At 34.6% G+C, this 23,736-nt stretch overlaps 1 protein-coding gene across 1 annotated transcript in view; it reads left to right on the forward strand.

Annotated features, from left to right (window-relative positions):
* DHX15 (DEAH-box helicase 15) overlaps positions 1–23,023 on the forward strand; it is a 55,560-nt gene extending 32,537 nt beyond the window's left edge. Inside the window, exons 6-14 of the mRNA XM_002745943.5 lie at positions 1,987–2,154; positions 8,339–8,425; positions 9,352–9,501; positions 10,431–10,539; positions 11,078–11,269; positions 14,188–14,310; positions 18,571–18,761; positions 20,750–20,919; positions 22,457–23,023. Coding sequence (XP_002745989.1) covers positions 1,987–2,154; positions 8,339–8,425; positions 9,352–9,501; positions 10,431–10,539; positions 11,078–11,269; positions 14,188–14,310; positions 18,571–18,761; positions 20,750–20,919; positions 22,457–22,574 — 1,308 coding nt within the window. The 3' untranslated portion in view covers positions 22,575–23,023. The remainder of the gene's footprint in view (positions 1–1,986; positions 2,155–8,338; positions 8,426–9,351; positions 9,502–10,430; positions 10,540–11,077; positions 11,270–14,187; positions 14,311–18,570; positions 18,762–20,749; positions 20,920–22,456) is intronic.
* Positions 23,024–23,736: the final 713 nt, after the last annotated feature.

Consider the following 23,736-nt stretch of genomic DNA (forward strand, 5'->3'; position numbering starts at 1 on the left):
TGTTTTATCATTATTTTAGAGTGTGCTTCTTTGACTTAAAAATGTTAACTGTAATGGCCAGGTGTGATATCTCATGCCTGTAGTCCCAGCACTTTGGGAGGCCAAGGCAGGGGGTCACAAGGTTAGGAGTTCAAGATAGCCGGGCCAACATGGTGAAACCCTGTCTCTACTAAAAAAAAAAAAATAATACAAAAATTAGCCGGGCATGGTGGTGCGTGCCTGTAATCCCAGCTACTCGGGAGGCTGAGGCAGGAAAGTCTCTTGAATCCAGAAGGTGGAGGTTGCAGTGAGCTGAGATCACGTCACTGCACTCCAGCCTGGGCAACAGTATAAAACTCCCATCTCAAAAAAAAAAAAAAAAAAAAAGAGTGGTCTCTCCTAGCACTTTGAAAGCCTGAGGCAGGAGGATTGCTTGAGCCTAGAAATTCAAGATCATCCTGGGCAATACAGCAAAACCTGGTCTCTACCCAAAAAAAGAAAAACATTAACTGTAAAACAGGGTCAGGCAGGTGGTTCAGGAGGTATTGTAGGAGAAGGCCTGGTTATCACAGGAGATGACAGCTCCATGTGTTTTACTAGCCTTTGAAGACCTGCCAGTGGGTTAAGATGTTAAGGTAGAAGATAGTGATATTGATGATCCTGACCCTGTGGGGGCCTAGGCTGATGTGTGTGTTTGTGTTTTTAAACCACAAAGTTTAAGAAATTGAAAAAGTAAAAAAAATTTAAATTAGAATAAAGCTTAGAGAAAATATTTTTGCACAGCCATACAGCGTGATTGTATTTTAAGCTGAGCGTTACTACAAAAGAGTCAGAGTTGAAAAAATTTAAAAGTTTATAAAGTTAAAAAGTTATAGTATGCTAAGGTTAATTTATTATTGAAGAAAAAATACATTAAAAAAACAAAATACATTTTAGGGCCGGGCACGGTGGCTCACGCCTGTAATCCCAGCACTTTGGGAGGCCAAGGCGGGTGGATCACGAGGTCAAGAGATGGAGACCATCCTGGTCAACATGGTGAAACCCCGTCTCTACTAAAAATACAAAAAATTAGCTGGGCACGGTGGCGTGTGCCTGTAATCCCAGCTACTCAGGAGGCAGAGGCAGGAGAATTGCCTGAACCCAGGAGGCGGAGGTTGCGGTGACCCGGGATCGCGCCATTGCACTCCAGACTGGGTAATGAGTGAAACTCAAATGCCCTCTATGGGTGTACTGATTTTTATCTATTATGCCATATTTTTACTGTGCCTTTTCTTTGTTTAGATGAAGAAATCTTTACCATTGTGTTACACTTGCCCACTGTATTCACCGCAATAACATGCTCCTCAAGTTTGTAACCTAGGAGCAATAGGCTATACCATCTAGGTTCATAAATGCACTAGAATGTTCACACAACAGAATCACCTAACAAATTTCTCAGAATGTATTACTGTCATTAAGCAATGTGTTAATGTAGTTTTCTGAGAAAAAAACTAACTGCACTAAGGTATTTGGGTTAGCGTAGTTCTTAAATATCTGTGTTGATACTGTAAAGGTGTTTGTTCTCATTAGGCACAATGAAGCAAATCTTCCATGTAATTGCATTAGTGATACGTGACATTAAAGTCTAATTGGCTTATTTAAAATGTCTAACACATCAATTTCTTTTAGATTGTGAAAATTGAAAAGGTCATGAGTGCAGTTAAATATTCCTGGGTGAGAAATTTCAATTTTAGTATAATTTGTTGAGAATTAATTAGGAAATTTGACTCTAAGAAAAGGGGTGTGGAATGCAAATAAGGCAGTTACATATTCATTTGGATACAAAAATGAAAGTTTCTTGGATTGTTTTGGAAATCCCATTGAAATTTGCTGAATTAGTTTTGGTTACTAAATTGAAAATAGGGTATCCATAAAGTGAAAGAAGATGGCATACATAAAAATAGACTGCATAGAACTAGGGTTATTATAAATATTTAAAAATGTTTCAGTATTGGTTTTATTTTGTAGGAAATTGATGAAGCCTGTAAGAGAATAAAGCGTGAGGTTGATGATTTGGGCCCTGAAGTTGGTGACATTAAAATCATTCCATTGTATTCTACACTTCCACCTCAGCAGCAGCAACGCATTTTCGAGCCTCCACCTCCCAAAAAACAGAATGGAGCAATTGGAAGAAAGGTAACATTAGAAATGTTCTTTATAAAATATTTCACTAGTAATGAACGAATTGTTTATGAGATATAAGCTATATTCAGTTATAAAGGACTAAGTTGTGAGTGATTGTGATCTAGATTATATACAACAAAATAATTTCCATTTCAGAAAGAGACAAAAAAATTCTTCATATCTCCTGACTCTAAAGAAAGAATGTGTACTGCTTCCTCTCCTCCTAGGTAGTCCCTCCTTAGCAAATGGAAGATTTGTTAGGATGGATTCAGAAAAGGGGATGATGGCCAAGTACTCTCTTTTTTTCTATTAAATCACGTGGCACAAAGTAAGCACTTTTTCTTTGATGCCTTGGCCTTCTGCCTATAATTTTCTTTAAGGCTTCACCAAATGTAATGTCTATAGGTATAAAATGTTGACTCTATGCAGACCTCTAATAACAGTAACACTGTTACTCATACTCGCACAAGATTATTTCAGCCTGATTTCTGAGGTACTTTGTTGAGGGGCTGAGAAGAGATCCCGGTGCCAGTTTGAAACAGCAGCTAGGCTTTATTTTATTTTTTAAGATTTGGGAGTCCTAACAGAGTCTTTGAAAATAAGATTGCACAATTTTATTAAAGACCTTAAATCACTTGGACAGTGGAGTCAACTAGACTTTTAAACCTAGCCATTTGTTAGGTTACATAATAGCTGCATGTGAATTTTGGTAAGATTTTCTTAATTTGTGTTTCTAAAGTTTTTCATTTTTTAAAATTGTTACTTTGATCTTTTAGGGGGTTGATTGGCAAGGATTAAGTTTGACACATACGAGATACTTACAAAGCTTCTGTGGTAGCTGCTATAAATTTCTTCAGTTTATTTGTATAGAAGAAAGTCTTACCTGAATTTTTTACTCACATCATTTACTTGTTAGTCAAAATTGGGATCTGTTGCTTTCTTATTTCTATATTGAGGACTAACAGACTCACAGCTTCTTTTGTGATTTTTTTTTCCAGTATCTTTGCTAGTATTTTTGATGATTACTGAAAAATTACACATTATAAAGAAGTATAACTGTGATTATCTATTATATGGCCATATAAAACTTAAATGTACCAAATATGCTTTTCGAATTGAAAGAATTCACTGAGTGGATATTCAGTACTAGCCTAGTATAATATAAATAAATTAACAGGATTTGATAGAGTTGTTAAAAAAAACCAGCTTTGGGGTTTTTTATAGATCATCAAGTGTAATAAATTTGGCTTTTAGAAAATAGTCTAATCATAACTTCATTATGTTGAACTTTTAATTTTTTTTGTCTGTCTCTAGAACATGTTAAAATATTTTGATATGTGTTACCTTACGTGTATTCTGAACTTTAGGGAAAACTTGTCATTTTAAGTGACACTTAGTATGTAATTTTGAAGTTGATTTGTGGACTGGAAAGCACTTTATTCTCTCTGGGCTCTTGATACCTTGTCAGCAGTGATTTAATATATATGTATATATTGAGAGTGAAAGAGAGAACTATATGTCTTAAATATTTATATAATAAAGAGAAGTTAATGCATCCTCCAGGCAGAGCTTTAATTTTTTTAAAAAAACAACATGTGATCTCACTATGTTTCCAGGGCTGATCTTAAACTCCTGGATTCAATCAGTCCCCTCTCCTGGGCCTCCCAAAGTGTTGGAACTACAGGCATGAGCCACCATGCCCAGCCCTCAACCTAGTTTTTCATTTGTCTTGAAGTCATGTGTACTTTGTATATCTGTATTTGTTTTTAAAATGTTGTGTTTGTTTACCATTGAGTGAAATTGACGTGCAACAAAGATGTCCTGTTTGTGTTATCCTTTTGTGTTGTCCCCACTTCATTGAGTTCAACTTTGAGAAATATGGGCACATATTTACAATTACACATCTGAGCTCTTTTGCTGTCTTAACTTAAGGCTATGCAGTAAATTACAGTTTTTTGTTTCTGTTTTGCTTTTTGTGTTTTAAATCCTTAAGGATGCTGAGGAGAATTTTGTCTTATTGAAAAGAGTGACTCACCAGTGGCTGGATATGTGATGATGGCCACAGCTGGTGATGGGCTCACTCTGAGGACTGATCGTGAGCTTTTAATTCAAAACTAAGGGCTGTAATGCCACTTCACCATCCAATGATGGTGTTTCAGCCAAACCTATAGGACATCTTGCTGGAAAGTCGTGTTATCCTTGCCTTGAGTCATTTTCGTTTTAGAGGTTGAAACAAGCACTGATGTAGCTTCCCTGGACTGTCCTAGGGAGAGTAAAGGAAGACCTCGTTGGCAGTTGCTACATCATTTTCATTATGAAGAAGAACATTCTGAGGCTCAGGATATTAAGCACAAATATAAAATTTTCATGCAAGGCTAGCATATAGAGGAGGGACCTATATAATAATTTTACTGCTTATATGTAATTTTAAACTTTGTATCTAAACTTTGTATCTAATTGTGAAAAACAAAATACTTGTTTTTTTTTTTGTTAAACTGTTTTACTTTGTTCTAATAAGGATAATAATAGCTAGCATAAAGCAAATATATAAAAGTATTGAAAGTTTTTGAACAAATATAATTAATACAGTATTTTAATTTCCATCAAATTAATTGTGATTCTGTATAACTATATATTGAGTACCTTTTGTAAGGCATTTGTTATTTTTAAGTCTGTTAGTTTGTGCAAAATAGACTTTATAACTTGATTGTGGTGTTAATAAACAGTAGCCTTTTAAACATGTTACAGCACTAATGATGAGTGATTTCAAGGTTTTAGCAATCAGGAAAGGTTGAGAATGCAAATATTTATACGAGGGTAGACATTTTTACCTCTTGTTAACTTTTGAAGTTTTTTTTTAAAGTGTTTTTGACTAAGTTAAAAGTTACAGAAGTTCTTTACATACATTCAGGTTTACTCCTCAGTAGATAACTTCTCTGCAGTTTTTGACTGAGACTTACAATGACTATTTTGTGGATTTGGTTGTTATTAAAATACAACAATAGTTATTTTTTAAATATTCAGTTTCATTAATTTTGTCTATACAAATAGCTGACTTTTTTATCATTTATCCTACAGTTAGCTAATTAATATGATTCAAAGCATACATTGCTCAATAACAAAGAGAAACGGCCCTTGTAGAGATGGTTCTATATTTTTAAAGAAAGAATTAATGATCCAGGATCTGAAGATAGCTTACTGTGGTGCTGCTGGGACGTTTACAAGCAAATAAGTTGATGACCTTGTATTGGAGAACCCCAGAATTCTCTGGGGGCTAAAAATCCAAATTAGTTTAAACTAAATGCATTCTTGTGTCCAAACAGTATTCAGGTAGGGCAAGTGAAGTACTCTGAGTTCTACTTTGAAATGGAGTTATTAAAAAAAAACAACTGGCTCTATTAGAAAAAAAAAGTGGGTTCTAATAGAAGGCAGGTTATTGAGGGGGGAAATTTACTCTTAGCACATCTTGACAGCGATGCCAAGCTTTTTACCATAGGGTCTGTTCCATATTAGTCAATGAGGTTTGAACAGGTTTTAAGGCTCTCTGAACACTTACTGCAGTGTTGCAATCTAGAAAGCATGTAACAATTATATTCATTCCTACTGGTCATAATGTAAATCCCTTGACAAATTCAGGGTCACTGGGTCTCATGATGTGTTCCTGATTGTAGGGTGTGGCATTTACAATTAGAGCATGCTAAGGGTTAGCCTAACTCAACTGCTGAGGTTCCAAAGAAGTCTTTATCATCTCATTTATTAGTTTGCGTTTGTCTGTGTGTGTGTGTGTGTGTGTGTGTGTGTGTGTTTATTTAGCCCTAGCTATTTTTAGTCCTTGAGAAAGTCCTAAAACTTGTGCTTCTGTAAGGACTCAATATTAACCCTTACATTTTACGGTTTGACTTTTGGCTGGCAGTAGTCTCTTAACCATTATAAGTAATGACATGTGTTATACCAAGTCAGCATAAATCACTTAATTCTTAAAACACTTGAGAATCATGCATCCGCGTCTTGTCATAAGTATTACAGAATTTAATACACATACACCCAAACAAAACATGCACACATGATGAAATCATTTTGTGGAGAAAAATTAACAGTTTTTTATAATAATTCTTTAAAGAGTTGGTCACATCTTGAAATTTTTATCATACTGTATTCTCTTCTAGAAGAAATAAATGTATTTTTTTCCAGAACAACTCTTTTAAAAGCAATTTTCTTCATAAATATATTCAGAACCATGGTTTTCACCCTGGAATTCCACAAAGCCAGCAGACATCTTCTGTATTTGCAGGCATGTAGTTGGTTCTGGATAGATTTATTTGAGATAGGGTCTCACTTTGTTGCCTAGGGTAGAGTTCTGTGGCATGATCGTGGCTCACTGCAGCCTCAACCTCCTGGGCTCAAGCACAGTCCAGTTTCACCTCAGCCTCCTAAGAAATTGGGACTATAAGCACATGCCACCATGCCTGGCTAATTTCTTTTAATTTTTTATAGAGACGGGGTTTTGCTATGTTGTCCAGGCTTGTCTTGAACTCGTGGACTCAAGTAATCCTATCTGGCCATTTTAAGTGCTGGGATTACAGATGTGAGCCACCATGCCTGGCCCATTCTCTATAGTTTATAGAGCATTTCTACATCCTTACATAATTTATTCCCTACAATCTTATGTTACATAGACTAAGTAATATGCAAGTTATAAAAAGAATACAAGCTTGGGGGTATTAAAACCTTTACACAGTTACTTTAGCCACTCAGGTTTGATTGCTAGCTCTGCCTCTTAACCTCTAAATTCATCGCTTCTTTAACTGCAACTAATTGACTTTCTAGAATAATACTAAATTCAGTATTGTAAATAAGTTATGCTTATTCAAGTTTCACCTGTTAACCTTATTTATGTTGTTCGCTTCAGTTCTAGTTGCTGATTGTTCATCTAAATGTCCTGAAGAATTTATTGCAGCAACATCATCAAACCACTTGTGTTTCTTACTCCTTTGCTAGTTGTCAGTCTTTTCAGCTGACATAAGGAAACATTTTGGTTTTTTACTTGTAAATTATTCTGAAATACTCTGATGGTAGATTCCTGTTGTTTTTAAATCCCCAAGGTTTCCTACTAGTATTTTGGGAAGTCTACTACTTAGTAAATATAAAATCAGAAAATGAGACATATTATTATTTTAAGTAAAATAGTGCAGCAAAAGCCTATGATTTTTTTAAGCCATTTGATTATAAAATTGTTTTTAAAATAAAATAGGGATAAATATAAATCTTATTTTATGTATGTACCCACAGGCATTCCTTCCCACGTATGCTTTTTTAAGCTAGAACTCTAGTGCTGTTGCTGTGCCCTTCTCTCCTGAGTAGGTCTCAACCTTACTTTAAGGACTATCCTAAATACTATTTTTTTTCCAGTAAAGCTTTTCTTGTCTTTGCTGTTGGAAGTAAACCCTTTTTAAGTTTCACAATGTGTTTTTGGTGCCACTCAAACTATCCATGTCTAATCTTCCCTTACAAATTGTAAAAGCAGACTGTGATTCATTTTCTGTATCAATTGCTTGCATATACAGGCATCTTCAACTTAATACAGTAATCTGTTCTTGAAAATCAGATGTCCTGAGTAAAAGTGCTAATGAGGAATCCCCATTTCCCATTGTTTTAAAAGGAAAAAATTGTATGTAACATGTCTGTCTCAAGTCTTCAATTTCCTGAAACATATGTAATATATAGTAAAACATGCACATACACAAAACAAGCTTCATATTAGCATGTAAATGCTTTAAACATTTTCTGTCAAAAAATTTATGGTTCTTAATAGTTGCTTTGTATATAGTGACAATTAACATGTCATCCCTTTGAGACTATGCACTTACCAAAATATTTACATTTGATTCTGCTGATCTATCATTTCTTTTTTATGCTGTCCATTAATTTGATTAAGCAAAATGTAACTTGGTTGAGTGATAATCTGAAGTCAAAGCTTTGTTGAGAAAGGAGGTTGCTATTGTGATGTAAATGCAATTTTGGTTTCTTTAACTTTAATTTGCCTTTTTAAAGCATTGGCCATTAAAGATCAAACCATATTTCTAGTTTATTTGCTGGTTTGAAATTCATTGTGTTAGTGAAAGTTAATGGCTGATCTTACAGTCCTCTTAATTTTATTTGATATGTAATATAATTTATATACTCTATTTCTTAACAGGTAGTTGTGTCAACTAACATAGCAGAGACATCTTTGACAATAGACGGTGTGGTGTTTGTGATTGATCCTGGATTTGCGAAACAGAAGGTACATATTTAGTGGTTACTTTTTAGAGTTGGTTTAACAGGACTTACTGCTCATTCATTTAATGGCTAAAATTTAACTTTCAGAATTATTTTCCTATCTTTTGTTGCATTTTCAGATTTCTGCTGTATGAGCCCTTTATGTTCTGGCTGGCTCTCAGAAATTAAGACAGTGTTTAATATGTAATTCTAGGCTTTTTTTTTGTTAGAGTTGCTTTGGTTTTTTTGTTTCAGTGTGGTTATGGTGGGTGCTTTGGCTTGTAAATTCATTTAACAGTGTGGGTTTAGTAATAAAAGTATAGGATTTCCCTCCCTGCAGTTCAGTCACTTATCGATCATTAGAGTTACTGCTGTCTGCTAGGCACACTATTTGAAAACAGGACTGTGTTACTCCTCCACAGGGCTGTATACTAAGCATTTTTACCAAAGGAAGTGACTACTCAATAAATAACATGTTTTATTTTTTAACATCTTCTGGATAAATTGATTGCGTTTTGTGGGCATATCATGTTACTGATGGAAATTTTTTCATTAAACAGTAACAGAGTAATAGTACTCAGAACGTTGAGTTTGGAAAGTGCAGGTTTCTTTTTAGGCAGGTTCCTTGTCTGTCCAGCATGTAAAAAGCAAGGAACAAGGTCAATCTGATAGAACTGAAATTACCTTGAATTAGGAGGAGTAAGGATTATATAAGCTGTCTGTGTTATACATAAACTTTTTCATGTTATTTTCAGTCTTTCAGATGACGAATTAGAATGTCTGAACACCTTAAGGTTCAGGATGATGAATTCTCTATTGTAGCAGCATGATTTATGGTTATCAGTATTTCTTTGTTTATTTTGGAATTAACCGTGAGTTTTGGATACTTCGTTGCTTCACAAGTTTGAGTTTGACTGAAGAAAGACTCTTGTGTTACTTCAATTCCAATAGGTCTACAATCCTCGAATCAGAGTTGAGTCCCTTTTGGTGACAGCTATTAGTAAAGCTTCAGCTCAACAAAGGGCTGGTCGAGCTGGACGTACCAGACCTGGAAAATGCTTCAGACTTTACACAGAGAAAGCTTACAAAACAGAAATGCAGGTATGGGGTATTGCTGTTTCCTGCCTAGATGTTTAAAAAGTTAAGTTGAATTTCTTACCAAAAGAAAATGGCTTTATTTACTTAATCTTGCCCTTTAGGATCAAAAGCTCCTTAGCTTTTCCAGGCGTGAAATGTATGGTGTAATCAACTTAGTTTTACACCCCCTTATTCGAGGATTATATATTCCAGGACCTGCAGTGGATGCCTGAAACCTAGAATGTGCTGAACCTTCTGTATACTATGTATAATTATCTTTCTTTACAATATTACTTATAGAAGATGCATTCTTATTTTAGATCTTAACAATCTCAGCATGTGTTCCTTTTCTTCTTTCCTTGCTAGGTTTCAACTTTTTTTCTTTTACACTTTGTATTTTTCACTTGAAGGAAGCACTTTAGGGCTTCTCTTTGGCATATCCAAATTGCCAGCATCTTGCGCTTTGGGGCCATTATTAAGTAAAAAGGGTTACTTGAGCACAAGCACTTGGATACTGCAAAACTTGATGTAATAACAGATGGTTGCTAAGTGACAAGTGGGTGTATAGTGTATATAGCATACTACTCAGAATGGTGCCAAATCTACAATTGATGAATTGTTTATTTCTGGAATCTTTAAAATTTTTATGTTGATAGTGGTTAACTGAAACCATGGAAATTAAAACCATAGATAAGTAAAGACTATATACAAATTTCTTTCTGCAGTTCTGAGTTTTATGGACAGTAGCAAGCACTTTGAATGCTATAAAGATAGTTGGAGAAAAATGGTTTCTCTCTAGTCTGATCTTACAAGTATTTATCTCTTGTGAGACAGTAGTGTAGAAGTAATGCCAAAACAAATAGCTCAGGAGACAGTGAACAGATTTTTGTTTTCTGGAACAAAGAGACTGAGTCATGTTTAACATAACAAATAAATGTTTTTGTTTTTGCTAGGATAACACCTATCCTGAGATTTTGCGTTCCAATTTAGGATCAGTTGTGTTACAGTTGAAGAAACTTGGTATTGATGATTTGGTACATTTTGATTTTATGGATCCCCCAGGTATGACTTATCAAAACATTTCTATCAGATCTTTTAACCAAAATGGACTCTCAGTGTTTTTCTGCAGCATATTTAATATATATATTAAATACATTGTGCCTTTTCCATCCAGTATGTATCAAGATGAGTCTTATGTGATAGCATCAAAACTAAAAAAGGTGACAGTTATATGAACACTTTCTTTTTCTTCAGAAGTTATTCTGTTGGTGGTTAGATAAATTGAATTGTCCTCTGGGCATGAAAATGTGAGAATTAAACTTCCTAATTTTTCTTTGCGAAGAAAAAGTTTGATAAACACATTGATGAATTAGCAATTATTTAATATATTTTGGAAGAAGACAGTTTTGCCTACAGAAAAATTTTGCAGTGTTTCTATGATTCATTGTTTGGTAGATGTGTATAATTGAATAGGATGACAATTTGAGTTTGAGGTTTGTCCACTGCAGAATGAAAAATGAGATTGCTTATAATAGTTTGTACTTTGTCATATTTTTGCTTGCTTAAGGCACTGTGCCTAATAGGTTGTTTTTCCCCCTAGCTCCTGAAACTCTGATGAGAGCCCTAGAACTTTTGAATTATCTGGCTGCTTTAAATGATGATGGAGATCTGACTGAATTGGGATCCATGATGGCAGAATTTCCTCTAGATCCACAGCTCGCAAAAATGGTTATTGCAAGTTGTGACTACAACTGTTCTAATGAGGTCCTATCTATTACTGCTATGTTGTCAGGTAATAGAGGGAAAGGAACCAAAAAAAGCCCAGCTCTTCAAAGTTTGGGTGGACTTCACTTTTGTTTTTGTTTTTTAATTTTTAGTATGATAGTGGATTTTATAGATGATTTTAAGGAATTAATTTTGTTTCCTAAATACCTTGTAAATAGCTTCGTAATGAGATAGTACTTACAAAAGTAAAGTAAGTCATTGTGCACAAAAGATAGTAAAAACGTTGGCTCTCTTGAGTGCTAATAAAAATTGCAGTAAGTTTGAGCGCAGTTGTAACTGAATTCTTTGGTTAAAGGTCCATCACTGCTATCTTTGTGAGGTTGTTTTTTTGTTTTTTGTTTTTTTAACTGCAAGTACAAGAACAACTTAGCTCTAGTACTTGGCTCTGTTAAATGTACCTGTAACAAAGTTAAAGCTATACATTAAGTTGAGCCTTTTCTATATATGTACTCAAATGGCAGCCAAACATGAATTTCAAACTTGATTATCAAGTAAATAGTAATGTATAATTTTAGGCTTAAAATCTAATCTGATAATGATACTTTTACAATGGTAGAAAAACACTTGGTAAAAGAAACATACCTAATAGATAAAATTGCTAATTTTGTGAAATTGGACCATTAAGCTGAGGAAATAATGTTGTTTTTAGTAACAATAAAGTGTAATCCACGAAAGAATAGTAACTCGGAAATTAGATTTCCCTAAAGGAGAAGATATACTGATTAGAAACAAATGAGTAGCTATACTTAGAGCTAAAAATAGAAAACAGGTTTTTACTGAGGATCAAAATATTCTCTGCTACTAGTTATAGTACTGGAGAGAACTGACTTCCTCTTGCTGAGTGGTTTATTGATCTTAATGCTGCAAATACTTCAAAATATTCTGTGGAATTAAAGGATAAATTGAAAAAAATTTAAATATGAAATTGTAGCTTAGTTTAGATGTATGGTATATTCTTATGGTGTATATTTTTTTATTTAAGAAGTAGCTAAAATGTTTTCTTGCAGAGTTATGACTGATCAGACTCAGAGCAGATGGGCAGGGCAGTATTGAGTCATTTTAATTAAATTGTAGCTTCATTTGCGGAGGTGGTGGTAGGTTGTTGTCTGCCTTTCTTACATGTGGTTTTATAGATTCTCCCAGTTGTATTTCTCCCAAGATTTTAGTTTTTAGAGAAAGTGTGGGGCAGGAAGTAATGGATTATGTACGTATTTGTCTATCTGCCTAGTTTTTATTTCTCTGGGTTCTCTTATCAGATACACTATATGATTACCATTATTTGAGTTTAGAATATTAGCTTTTTAAAAAGTTTGTCATTGTGATGCAGTTGTAATCTTCCAACCACATCTCAGTTTTATTTGTAATAAATACAACTTTTTTATTTATTACAAATAAAAATCTTTAGCCTAATCAAGAGAATGAGCATTTATGTGCAGCAATGTAAATGGACTGTTTTTAAACAGTTCCTTTGTGGGAAAAGTGTTGAAATCAGAGGTGAGAAAGAAGTCATGGAAGGAAAACAGTTTGCTGAGCTTGTAATGCTTTGACATTCAAATAGTTTCTGAAGTTTTGAAGCCCTAATACTAACAGTGCAAATCTAGAGGCCTTTCAGAGCACTACTTACTCCCACTTAACTCTAGTGGCCAGTTCACATTAACAGTCACAGCTGTGAGAAGTTTGTGTGCTTTTATGAATTACCTTGCTTCAATAATATTAAGCAAGAGTTTTAATATTTATTATGATCATGTTTTGTTGTCACTATTTGGCTATTTTGGCATCTTTTTAAAGGGGAAACTGTATGGGAAAGAGTAATATGATACTGTATTTTATCTTGTTGTCAATTATTCCCAGTATCTTCTATATGAACTGATAATTTATGAAATTTTTCATTGAGAAGGTTTTAAGAGCTTTTAAAATGTGTTGAAAAAGTCCCAAGCTGTTAAGTTTTTTTATTTTTATATTGCTTTTATGACTATGGAATTGCTAAACTGAATTAAGGAAAGTTGTATTTCAAAAAATGTAGTACATGCTTTGTAACAATTTAAAGTTTTATGTGAATTATTATTGAGGCTCTAAACAAATAACTGTAGTTACATATTTTGATGACCCTTGATATGACTGTTTCAGACTAATTGTCAACTTTTGAAATATTGGACTTTGCTTTATATTGAGGTTTCAATTCAAATAAGTTTGTTTTTTTTCTTTTTTAAATTTGGGACTTTATTTTCTAGTCCTTTTGTTAAAATGCTGAAACAATAGGCTGAATATCCCAGCCTTTTTGAATTTTCTAAATTCAAAGGCGGTTTAACCTTCCACCACTACTGCTTTCATCAAACTCCAAGAATTCTTTATATTTTTATGTTTGCATATGCTTCTGCTCACCGGTGCTAATAGTGATACCCACCAGTTGGTAATAACCACAGTATTAGGGAAAAAATTCTGATAGAAATAAGGCAGTAGACTGGTTTCAAAGTTGTCGTTAGCTCTGCAGTGGGCAAGTATAGCTTCCGAACTTTCATAGCCATTCAGTGGATTTAGTGGATGGCCTTTTGAAAAATTACAGTTAGCAGAAAGGCAATTTACACCGTTGTCCTGGTTATTGGTAGAGCTATCAGCACTGGTTTTTTTAAATAAGTTGAGCTTTTTAGTATCCCGATGGCCTTCAGAATAGCTGTTTTGATGCCTACTTTTAGACCTAGTTAAAATAATCAGGTACTCTGTAGCTTTGAACCCTCTTGTCTTACAGATGTGGTTAGGTGTTGATGTACCAAATCAAGGTAGTAAACAGTCCAAGATGCAGTTGGAGGCCATCCTGCCCTGCCCTATGCTCTGTGAACTGACCTAGCTAGGCCTTGTTCCTCTATCTGTGAATGCGTGACTCATCGATATGGGCGTTTGTGTTGGGCCCATACCAACCTTGTTTAGTCCCACAGTGTTTTGTTCGCCCCACGGAGGCCAAGAAAGCCGCAGATGAGGCCAAGATGAGATTTGCCCACATAGATGGAGATCATCTGACGCTGCTGAACGTCTACCATGCTTTTAAACAAAGTAAGTGTAAATTTGATTGGAGACACTCTTTTGTCTAAATGTCATTTGCAGTGTATAAGATGTTTCTTCATCCTACTTTCATTTATTATCCGTGACAACTTACATTAGAAACCCAGAGGTACTTTAGAAAAACTCCTGACTAGCATTTAAAATAGAAATTGCCAATCTTTTTCAAAGTTGTTTATGCTTATAATCTGGATAAAGCACCAATTGTAGGAAAACTGAAAAATACAGTGATGAAAATGAAAGACTTACATGACATTTACCACTAACATACAAGTTTTTATATACGTTTATTTTTATACATTTTACATTTTTAAGAATTGTTTTATAGTGCTTTTATAATTACTCTAACATTTTTACTAATAAAGAACTTTTTACACCAAAATAAGACTAATAGAAAAAATGGACAAGTATGAATAATGGTTCTCAGGCTACAAGTGGTCTGTAAACATGATATGGGAAAGTTCAGATCTACTGTTAGCCCAAGAAATGCATTTTTATTGATAATGAAATGCATTACCATTTTCTCACCTATAAAATTTGCAAATATTAAAAAATATTCCTTAGTTGTATGGGAACGGGATTTGTTGTGGTCTTTATGAAAAGTAGATTTTATGTTACCAGGAACTTTAGCAACTTTATAGTCTTTGACCCAGAAATAATTTAGAAAGTTATCTTTTGGTGTTCTGTGGACCCTGATTTGATTAAAAATTTCATCCCAGAATTAATTTATGATGGTTAAAAAAAATTGGCTGCCTAAATGCCAACTGGTAGAAAAATTGTGAGTTGTGCTGTAGACATACGAAGTAATTGTCCTAGTTTTAAATCATGTTATCAGAGAATATTTAGCGACCTGAAAAATTTGGCAATGACTTTTAAATGAGGAAATATAATAACAATGAAGTTATTGCTAGTTGCTATTGTTGGAATGTACCATTTACAAAAATTGAGAGGAAGGCTTAATAAACTTAAAGGAGAAAAATAGAGGTGGAATGCAACCGGATCTGACAGAGGGGTTTTTTTTTGGACTGATAGTCCTAAATCATCACCCTGTGCCAAAAATGTGGAATTCCCAGTCACTAAGTTTGTGGTTTCTTCTCATGAGAACTTGGTTTCCTAATTTATAAAGTTGACATTCCAATTTTGTACGTCTGGTTTTTTTTGTAACTCATTTTTATTATATCATAAAAATCTCATTTGTACTGTGAAAATGGAGCCTGTTGACTTTGGCACATCTCTGTAGGGGTGATGATGAATTTATTTGTTTTGGTGGGTCCAGAAGTGCTAGAGGGCCAGTGTATGCACCAGAACTAGCATCTAACTTGCTTTACATCTGTTTCTTACTCAAGAACCCTGATATGAGTTGAATAGAATTGATGACTAGCAGAGAGAAAAAGAATGGAGCCCTTCTCTGCCCTGCCTAAAAAACTTGAGGCAGATAAGGGGATTAAGGGAAATGTGGTTAAGAGACAAAAGGCTGAAGACCAGCACGTGGTTTACTTTAGAACATTGATTTAATCTTTCTTGTATCCAAATACTGGTATTACCTAGTGTTAAAGACTGATCCATGGTTAGATTTACTCAAAAAATCTACCATATTCCTCTTGTATGTGAAACATAACCTATTAAAAGACCATGGTAATGGCTTTAAGAGGGAAGGCCTTCAGAAGGAACAGATCCACAGTCAGAGGGAATGTAATAAGTTAGAATGGTGTTATCCACTCACTAGATGTGTGATCTACTTCTGATAAATACATCAAAATACAACTAATAAAATAGAAAAATGGGCAAGTACAAATGATGGTTCTCAGGCTGCAAGCGGTCTATAAACAAGAGGTGGAAAAGTTCAAGTCTGCCGTTCGCCCAAGAAATGCGTTATCAGTGAGAGGTACCATGAGCTCTCACTGCCAGAGTGATGGTTAGTCATCGGTGCTTTTTAGGGGTTTGCAGTGTGATGACTTGGTAGAACTGTCCCCATTAGTCAAAGGTGAAGATTTAGCCTTTAATCACTGATTGCTACCTTTTTCAAATAAGGGGAGCTCTTTAAAAAAAAAAAAGCAAAAAACTTTGCCACATCCCCACACATTATTATTTTGATGTCTTATATCCATATATATGGATATGAAAATATTTGAATTATTTTTACTCGAGCTTTTTAAATAGTTGTGTGTTATTAATTGAAACAGTAAGTATATCTGAAAACATGTTTCAGATACTGGTCAAGATGCATGCTTTACATTAGAGACAATAGTTAGTTACATAGTGGAGCTAAAGTGTCATGTTTATTAAAATGTCTTATACTATTTATGTAAATAACCCTTTGAAATCCAAAAGTAGATTTTTAAAATTATTTTATAATACCTTAATCTGTCTGGGGAGGGGAGATTTCTCTCTAAAAATTAGACACATGGTTTGGCTTTAGATCTTAGGGGTGGTTTACTGTATTGGTGAGAGATAAACAACTAGAATTACATTAACAAAATGTTCTCAGTTTTAGATTTACTTTTCTCATTATCACATCATTTGCCACAAGTTTAGAAATACAGTAGAACCATCAGATGTTAGTTATTTTACTCATTTGTTCTTATCAGATAACTTAGAATTGCTATTTTTTCATCTGTAGTACATGAATTTTAAAAATTGAGAACCACAAAAAAAAGCTACATTTCAAACCATAGTCTGCAAATCAACAGCCCTTTCAAAAATTTGCCTTTTTATTGTCCAGCTTGGGAATTTTCCTGCCTTTTAGCTTGTTACAGAGCATCAGCATAAGCAAAATTACCTCTAAAGTGTGCTGTTTTACCTCCCAAAGATACTCAGTGCTTTGGTTTAAATGTCAGTAGCTTCAGAGGGGTACCTTTTATTTCTTATTCCAGATGGGTTAATTAATGGGTCTTCTAATATGTTATTATATTCTTAAATTCAAAGATCTATTTCCTACCCCCACCCCACCCACTCTTATTTTTGAAATGGGGATGCATTTTGTAATGGAAAACATTTACTTATGTGTTTGTTATGTGTCTAAAAAACATTAAGGCAAAGTTATGCACTATAACTGGTAGAATCCTAGAACCAAAGAGAAAAGAATATGCAGAAGATAAGCACACATCACAGTAGCAAAAGAAGGATCAACAGTTTAAATTTTTGTTTTCTGTCTCCCATTTCGCAACCATCTTAGTTTTATTTATCAGAGGTCCTCTGGAACAAATAATGCAGTTGTTTGCCGTGACTATCTTTGGCACATAAAAGATGTCAACATAAAAATTTTTTTCATGTTACTGTAGGTTAAGCTCTTTAAGTAAGCAACATGTAGTGAAATTACTTGAAGTGCTTAGACTTAGGTCTTGTTTATTAAACATGAGTAGAGATTTCAGGCATCCTTGTAAACTTCCCTCTGTTTCAAACCTTGTTCATAAATTACTGAGAGGAATGTGTGTCGCAGTGAAACTTTGGCCTCTAGGTTTGGGGTGCTCTAGCTCAGACATAAAGAACAATACACAACAGTTGTTTGAAGTTCATTTTTATAACTTGTGTATTTGTTACCTTAATCTAAAGCTGTAGTTTCATTGAAAATGAACAGGCCATGACTTTTTTTTTTTGAGATGGCGTTTCACCCTTGTTGCCCAGGCAGATGTGCAGTGTGCGATCTCGGCTCACCGCAGCCATCACCTCCTGGGATCAAGCAGTTCTCCTGCCTCAGCCTCCCAAGTTGCTGAGATTACAGGAATGCGCCACCACACCTGGCTAATTTTGTATTTTCAATGGAGACAGGGTTTCTCCATGTTGGTCAGGCTGATCTTGAACTCCCAACCTCAGGTGATCCACCTGCCTCAGCTTCCCAAAGTGCTGGAATTACAGGCATGAGCCACTGCACCTGGCTGAGCAGGCCATGACTTTTACCAAATTCTCCCAGTCTTCTCTTATCTAATAGACCACCTTTTGGAAACAACTAGGTAGCTGTTAATGGGCAAAATAATTCACTAACACCAGTTAACTCAAAATCATTGTTTAGGCATCCAGATCCAAAAGCCTTGTTAAGGCATCCAAATCCAAAAGCCTTGTTACTGTTTCTGATGTTGAATCACACTATAGTTTTGAGAAAGTTGATAATATTGCAGTTCATTTAAAGAAAATGTGGGTAAATCTCCTTTCTGGTTTATTTAGCTTATTCTTCATAACAATTTTTTTTTAATTAGAAAATATTCCTGTGTGGATGATTCATGGTTCCCTCTTTTCTCCCTGCCTTCCACCTTTTAGATCATGAATCGGTTCAGTGGTGTTATGACAACTTCATTAACTACAGGTCCCTGATGTCCGCAGACAATGTACGCCAGCAGCTATCTCGAATTATGGACAGATTTAATTTGCCTCGTCGAAGTACTGACTTTACAAGCAGGGACTATTATATTAATATAAGAAAAGCTTTGGTTACTGGGTATTTTATGCAGGTATGTAGATAATACAGGAATGAATAATTGAATATTCACATGACACTGTTTGATTTCTATTACAGTCCTTTGAATCCACTCAAAAGCAAAAGAGAGTTTATGCATGCTCATAAAAATTTATTTTAAATGTTGTTACATCCAGTTTCTTTGAATGAATTAATATACTAAGAAATGTTAACTATTTAATGAGTAACAAGTTAATACACTAAATGGCGAAGGTAGTAGTCTAGTTATATAGGAATCTGTTTTAGAATTATTTTATTAATAGAGCCTTTGTTATACAAAATGGAAACTTTGGCTACTTTCAGATGAGATTAGGCACGCGTTTTTTCTGGAATGTGAATATTGATCAGTGCATTAAAGTTTTTCTGAATCTAGGTCTTAATTGGAAACACATTGTCATAACAGAGTACTAAAAGGAAGCAATTGTCTGAGAGGATCCAGAAGTACATACAGTTGGCTTTAGTCTTTAGAAACTAAGCACCTCCAGATTCAAATACATGGATTTCATTTACAGTATTCTAGAGAGTGAAAATTGATAATTATGATCAAGACCTGACATACTGCAAACGCCAAAAATGTTTGTTGAGTTAAGCAATAAAGATGAAACATAATTTAAAAGGTTTTATTTATTTTACGTGTGCTGTATTAACAGCTATAATAACAGAAGTAAAAGTTGTCAAGTAGATGTTGCAAACAATTATTTGAAGGTCTTTAAAAGATAAGAGAAACTTTGAGAAAAACACTAGAAAATTTTGTGATGATAAAATTGGAAGCAAATAGTACATCATTTGCCTTGGGATAGGTCTCTTCTGTTTCTTTCCTGTTTGTTCATTCTCTCTTTGGCTATATCTGTTAAGGAAGATGTGGCTTACATTAAGGCCAGATGGGCTCAGTAGCTAGAATATGAGCCTAAAGACACTCAGTTTCAGAGTCAAAAATCAAAGGAGATTGATGAGATGTCTGTATTTGAATCTGAGTAACAGTTAAGAATGTTTATTGTGGCATTTTATTATATAATACCTTAGGCTTATTAGAGTTTGGTGAATAATAGGCGTGAACATTTCTTTCTTGAAACTCTTTAACTATATTCTTAATATTTATTTTTATATGTACTGGCTTCTTTTTGACATGTTCTTTTCTTTTGAGGGCAAGGGGGTGCGGTAAGGTCGGGGAGGCAGGGTCTCACTCTGCCGCCCAGGCAGTAGTGCAGTGACTTCATCTCAGCTCACTGAACCTCCCAGGTTCAGGTGATTTTCCTGCCTCAGCCTGCCTAGTAGCTGGGATTACAGGCACCTACCACTAAGCCCAGCTAATTTTTGTATTTTTAGTAGAGATGAGGTTTCACCACATTGACCAGGCTGGTCTCAAACTCCTGACCTCAGATGATCCACGCTTCCCAAAGTGCTGGGATTACAGGCATGAGCCACCGCACCCAGCTTTAGTTTTCTACCTTACACATGCATTTTCTGGTAATTGTTTGTCTGCTCATAGATGGCACCCTGTGCTGAAGAGCCTGCTCTAGATGGTCTATGGCAGGAAAGATCAGATAGTAAATGTTGGGCTCTGTGAACCCATGGGATCCCTGTCAAAACTAGCTGACACTGCCTGCCCTTGGAGCATGATAGCAGCTATAGACAAATGGGCATGCGTGTATTCTAATAAAACTTCCCTTATGGCCCTGAAGTTTGAATTTTACATGCTGTTCATGCTTCACGAAATGTTTTTCATATGATTTTTTTTTTTTCTAATTTTTTAAAGATGTATAAATTATTGTGAATTCACAGACCTTACAAATAGAGGCTATGAGTTGGATTTGGCCCACAGGCAGCAGTTTGTTTATTTCTGCTTTTATCAGGCAGTAATAAATAAGTATAGCTATAGAATGAAAAGTAAAAGGTAGGCCTGCCTTTCCTAGTTATATAGGTAACTTTACAACTAGCACATCAAAATCATTGCATTAATGATATGCTGGATTTTGGTTTCAGGTGGCACATTTGGAGCGAACAGGGCATTACTTAACTGTGAAAGATAACCAGGTGGTTCAGTTGCATCCCTCTACTGTTCTTGACCACAAACCTGAATGGGTGCTTTATAATGAGTTTGTTCTAACAACAAAGAATTACATCCGGACATGTACAGATATCAAGCCAGAATGGTAAGTACCCCTTTTGTTCTAATAGGTTTTTGTTAGTTTGCTCAAAATGGAACCTGACTGTTGGTCATGACTAGAGTCATGGCCTTGCCTTCACTTATTAAGGATATATATTTCATTGTGTAGGTATGAGGGAATTGACTGGATGTATTGTTAATCTTTCATACCCTTCCTTTGATAAGTGGACAGTGGAATTGATGACATTTATGGACAGGATTTGAAGCCAAATGTAAAGTTACATTTGAAGAGCATGAAAAGTTTCTTTAGGGGCCAGGCATGGTGGCTCACGCCTATAATCCCAGAACTTGGGGAGGCCAGGGTAGGAGGATCACTTGAAGCCAGGAGTTTAAGACCAGCCTGTACAATATAAAAATATATATAGATGTGTATAAAAATTAGCTGGGCATGGTGGTGCTGCACACCTATAGTCCAGCTACTGGGGAGGCTGAGGCAGGAGGATTGCTTGAGCCCAGGAGTTTAAAGTTGCAGTGAGCTGTAATCATGCCATTGTACTCCAGGCTGGATGACAGAGTGAGACCCTGTCTGTTAAAAATATTTTTTTTTAAGGTTTTTTCTTTTTTAAAAAAAATTTAGAGTTTTTTTGGAGCCATTCTCTTGCTATTGTGATTATCTCAAGTCAGTACTGTTTTCTTGTTTGCAGAAGTCAGCTTTTTTAAAAAACATTTCATTTGTCTCATTACAATTAGCTCTCAACTATTTATTATTTATATATTGGTTTTTAGGAACTGTGCAGGCATAAAAATAATAGCTCTTTGTGTTTTAACATACTAGGTTTTACAAAATGTAAACAGAACAGATTGTTTCATTTTAAGAAAAGTAACCCCCACATGTTTTTATTTGTTTGTTTATTTATGCCAGAATCTATTCTGTAACCTGTGATAGGAAATGTTGGCCAAGAGTAGTGGGACTGAAGGCACTTAGTCTAGGTGCTGTCACTGCTTTATATTGTACAGCTGCTTTCTTACACAGATTTGGGACTTTTGACAAACTGTGTAGGACATTACCATTTTATCTTAAATGCTTTGTTGAGAAAAAAATTGCATAGCTAAACTTTATAAAAGATTTCAGTCAAGTGTATTTTGGGGATATAAAGTTATATTTATAGTTATTAAAGCATTGAAAAAACATTGAAAATGAGAAGATCCAATCATTTGAATACCATGATGTTCTCTACACAGAACCTGTCTTATTACTGTATCCTTGGAGAGGCAAGTTAAAATAGTGTGCCAGAGTAAAGAAATCGGTGACATTATATGTTACCTTTACATTAATGTATCCTGAGGGTTCTTTTTTTTTTTTTAAGTTTATGGTAAGTCCAACATTAGAAAATGTACATCTTACTAAATACCTAACATTTCTAAAAGTGCTATTTGTAAGGATTAGTTATTTGTGTTTTTATGAGACTTGAATTCATAGATTTGCCTTGGTTCTGTATATTAATGAATAATGCCTATTCTGTTAACAACTCCAGAACTTTAATTAAATGTTTATTTGGTCATTTTCCCCCCTTTCTAAACAGGTTGGTGAAAATTGCCCCTCAATATTATGACATGAGCAATTTTCCACAGTGTGAAGCAAAGAGACAGTTGGACCGCATCATTGCCAAACTTCAATCCAAGGAATATTCACAGTACTGAATTCAGTGCTTAGAACTGAAGCTATTCAGAGGACAGCTTTAAAAGATGAATGAACTCAAAAGTTCAAGTTGTGCTCTTCACGTTGGTTCGATAATGGCCTTTATTTGAAAGCTTTTTAATTTTTCTTTACAGTAAATATTCCATTCTGATTTCATAAATTAAACATTTATGCCTCCCTTTTGTGTTGACACTGTAGCTCATACTGGAAAAGTCGATCAATGTTTTGCAGTTTATTGAAAGTAGTTCTATATATAACAATGTTATAAGCATTTCTTTAGAAATGGTTGAAAATGCTTCTAAAATGTGATTATCGACCATGGTATGCATGATCGTTGTAATTGTTGACATTCCTTTTAGAAGTTGTGAAATGTTACAACTTGTGCTTATGTAGACACAATCTTCTGTCTCAGTACAGAGGCACTGACTTCAATAAAGTCTATTTATACTAATTTTGGCCAAAGCCCTTTGGTATCTTTGTTCTGGTCTCTTAAGTATAAGTGTTTTTCTTTTCAAGTGTGGAGCTTTTTGATTATTATAATTATACTATTACTGCATATTTAGTGTCTTTCCACAAGGAATACTCCTTAGGAAAAGTAGCTGTTAAAGCAGTATTTCTAAGAGCATGGCTTAGTGCTTTGTTAATCAGGATATGATCCATCTAAATGGGGTAAAGTGTGTGTAGTGATCATTTGAAATTGTACCCCAAAAGACAGAATAATGAAAGGAAAGCACTCTGTCTTTCGTAGAGTTTCTTTCCTAAGGCTCATAATTTATCATCTTAACTACATTTTTGTCAGGTGTTTTTATTATACTTAGATAAGCATTTTTAGGACTGTAGTCTCTCAAACATGTTTATTAGTATCAGGTAAGAGGGAATCATATTTTAGATCTCAGTCAGTTTTACAAAATTCTTAGTGATAGAAGTTTTAGGCAGTATATGAAATAATTTGTATAGTGTGTTAAAATGTACATTTGACCTTCCATTTTCTATACAGACAGTAGACAAGTTGAAAACTTGTCCACTTTCATTTTGGAATGAAAATTGAGGTGTTTTTTGTGGCCCATAAAAAAATTATTTAATAAATCAATTATTTTCATGTGGAGACTAAATACTGTACTCATTAATGTCTGGACTTCCCTCTTTCCCTTTCTTTAAAAGATT

This window comes from Callithrix jacchus, chromosome 3, assembly GCF_049354715.1.
Source record: "Callithrix jacchus isolate 240 chromosome 3, calJac240_pri, whole genome shotgun sequence".
Taxonomy (NCBI): Eukaryota; Metazoa; Chordata; class Mammalia; order Primates; family Cebidae; genus Callithrix; species Callithrix jacchus.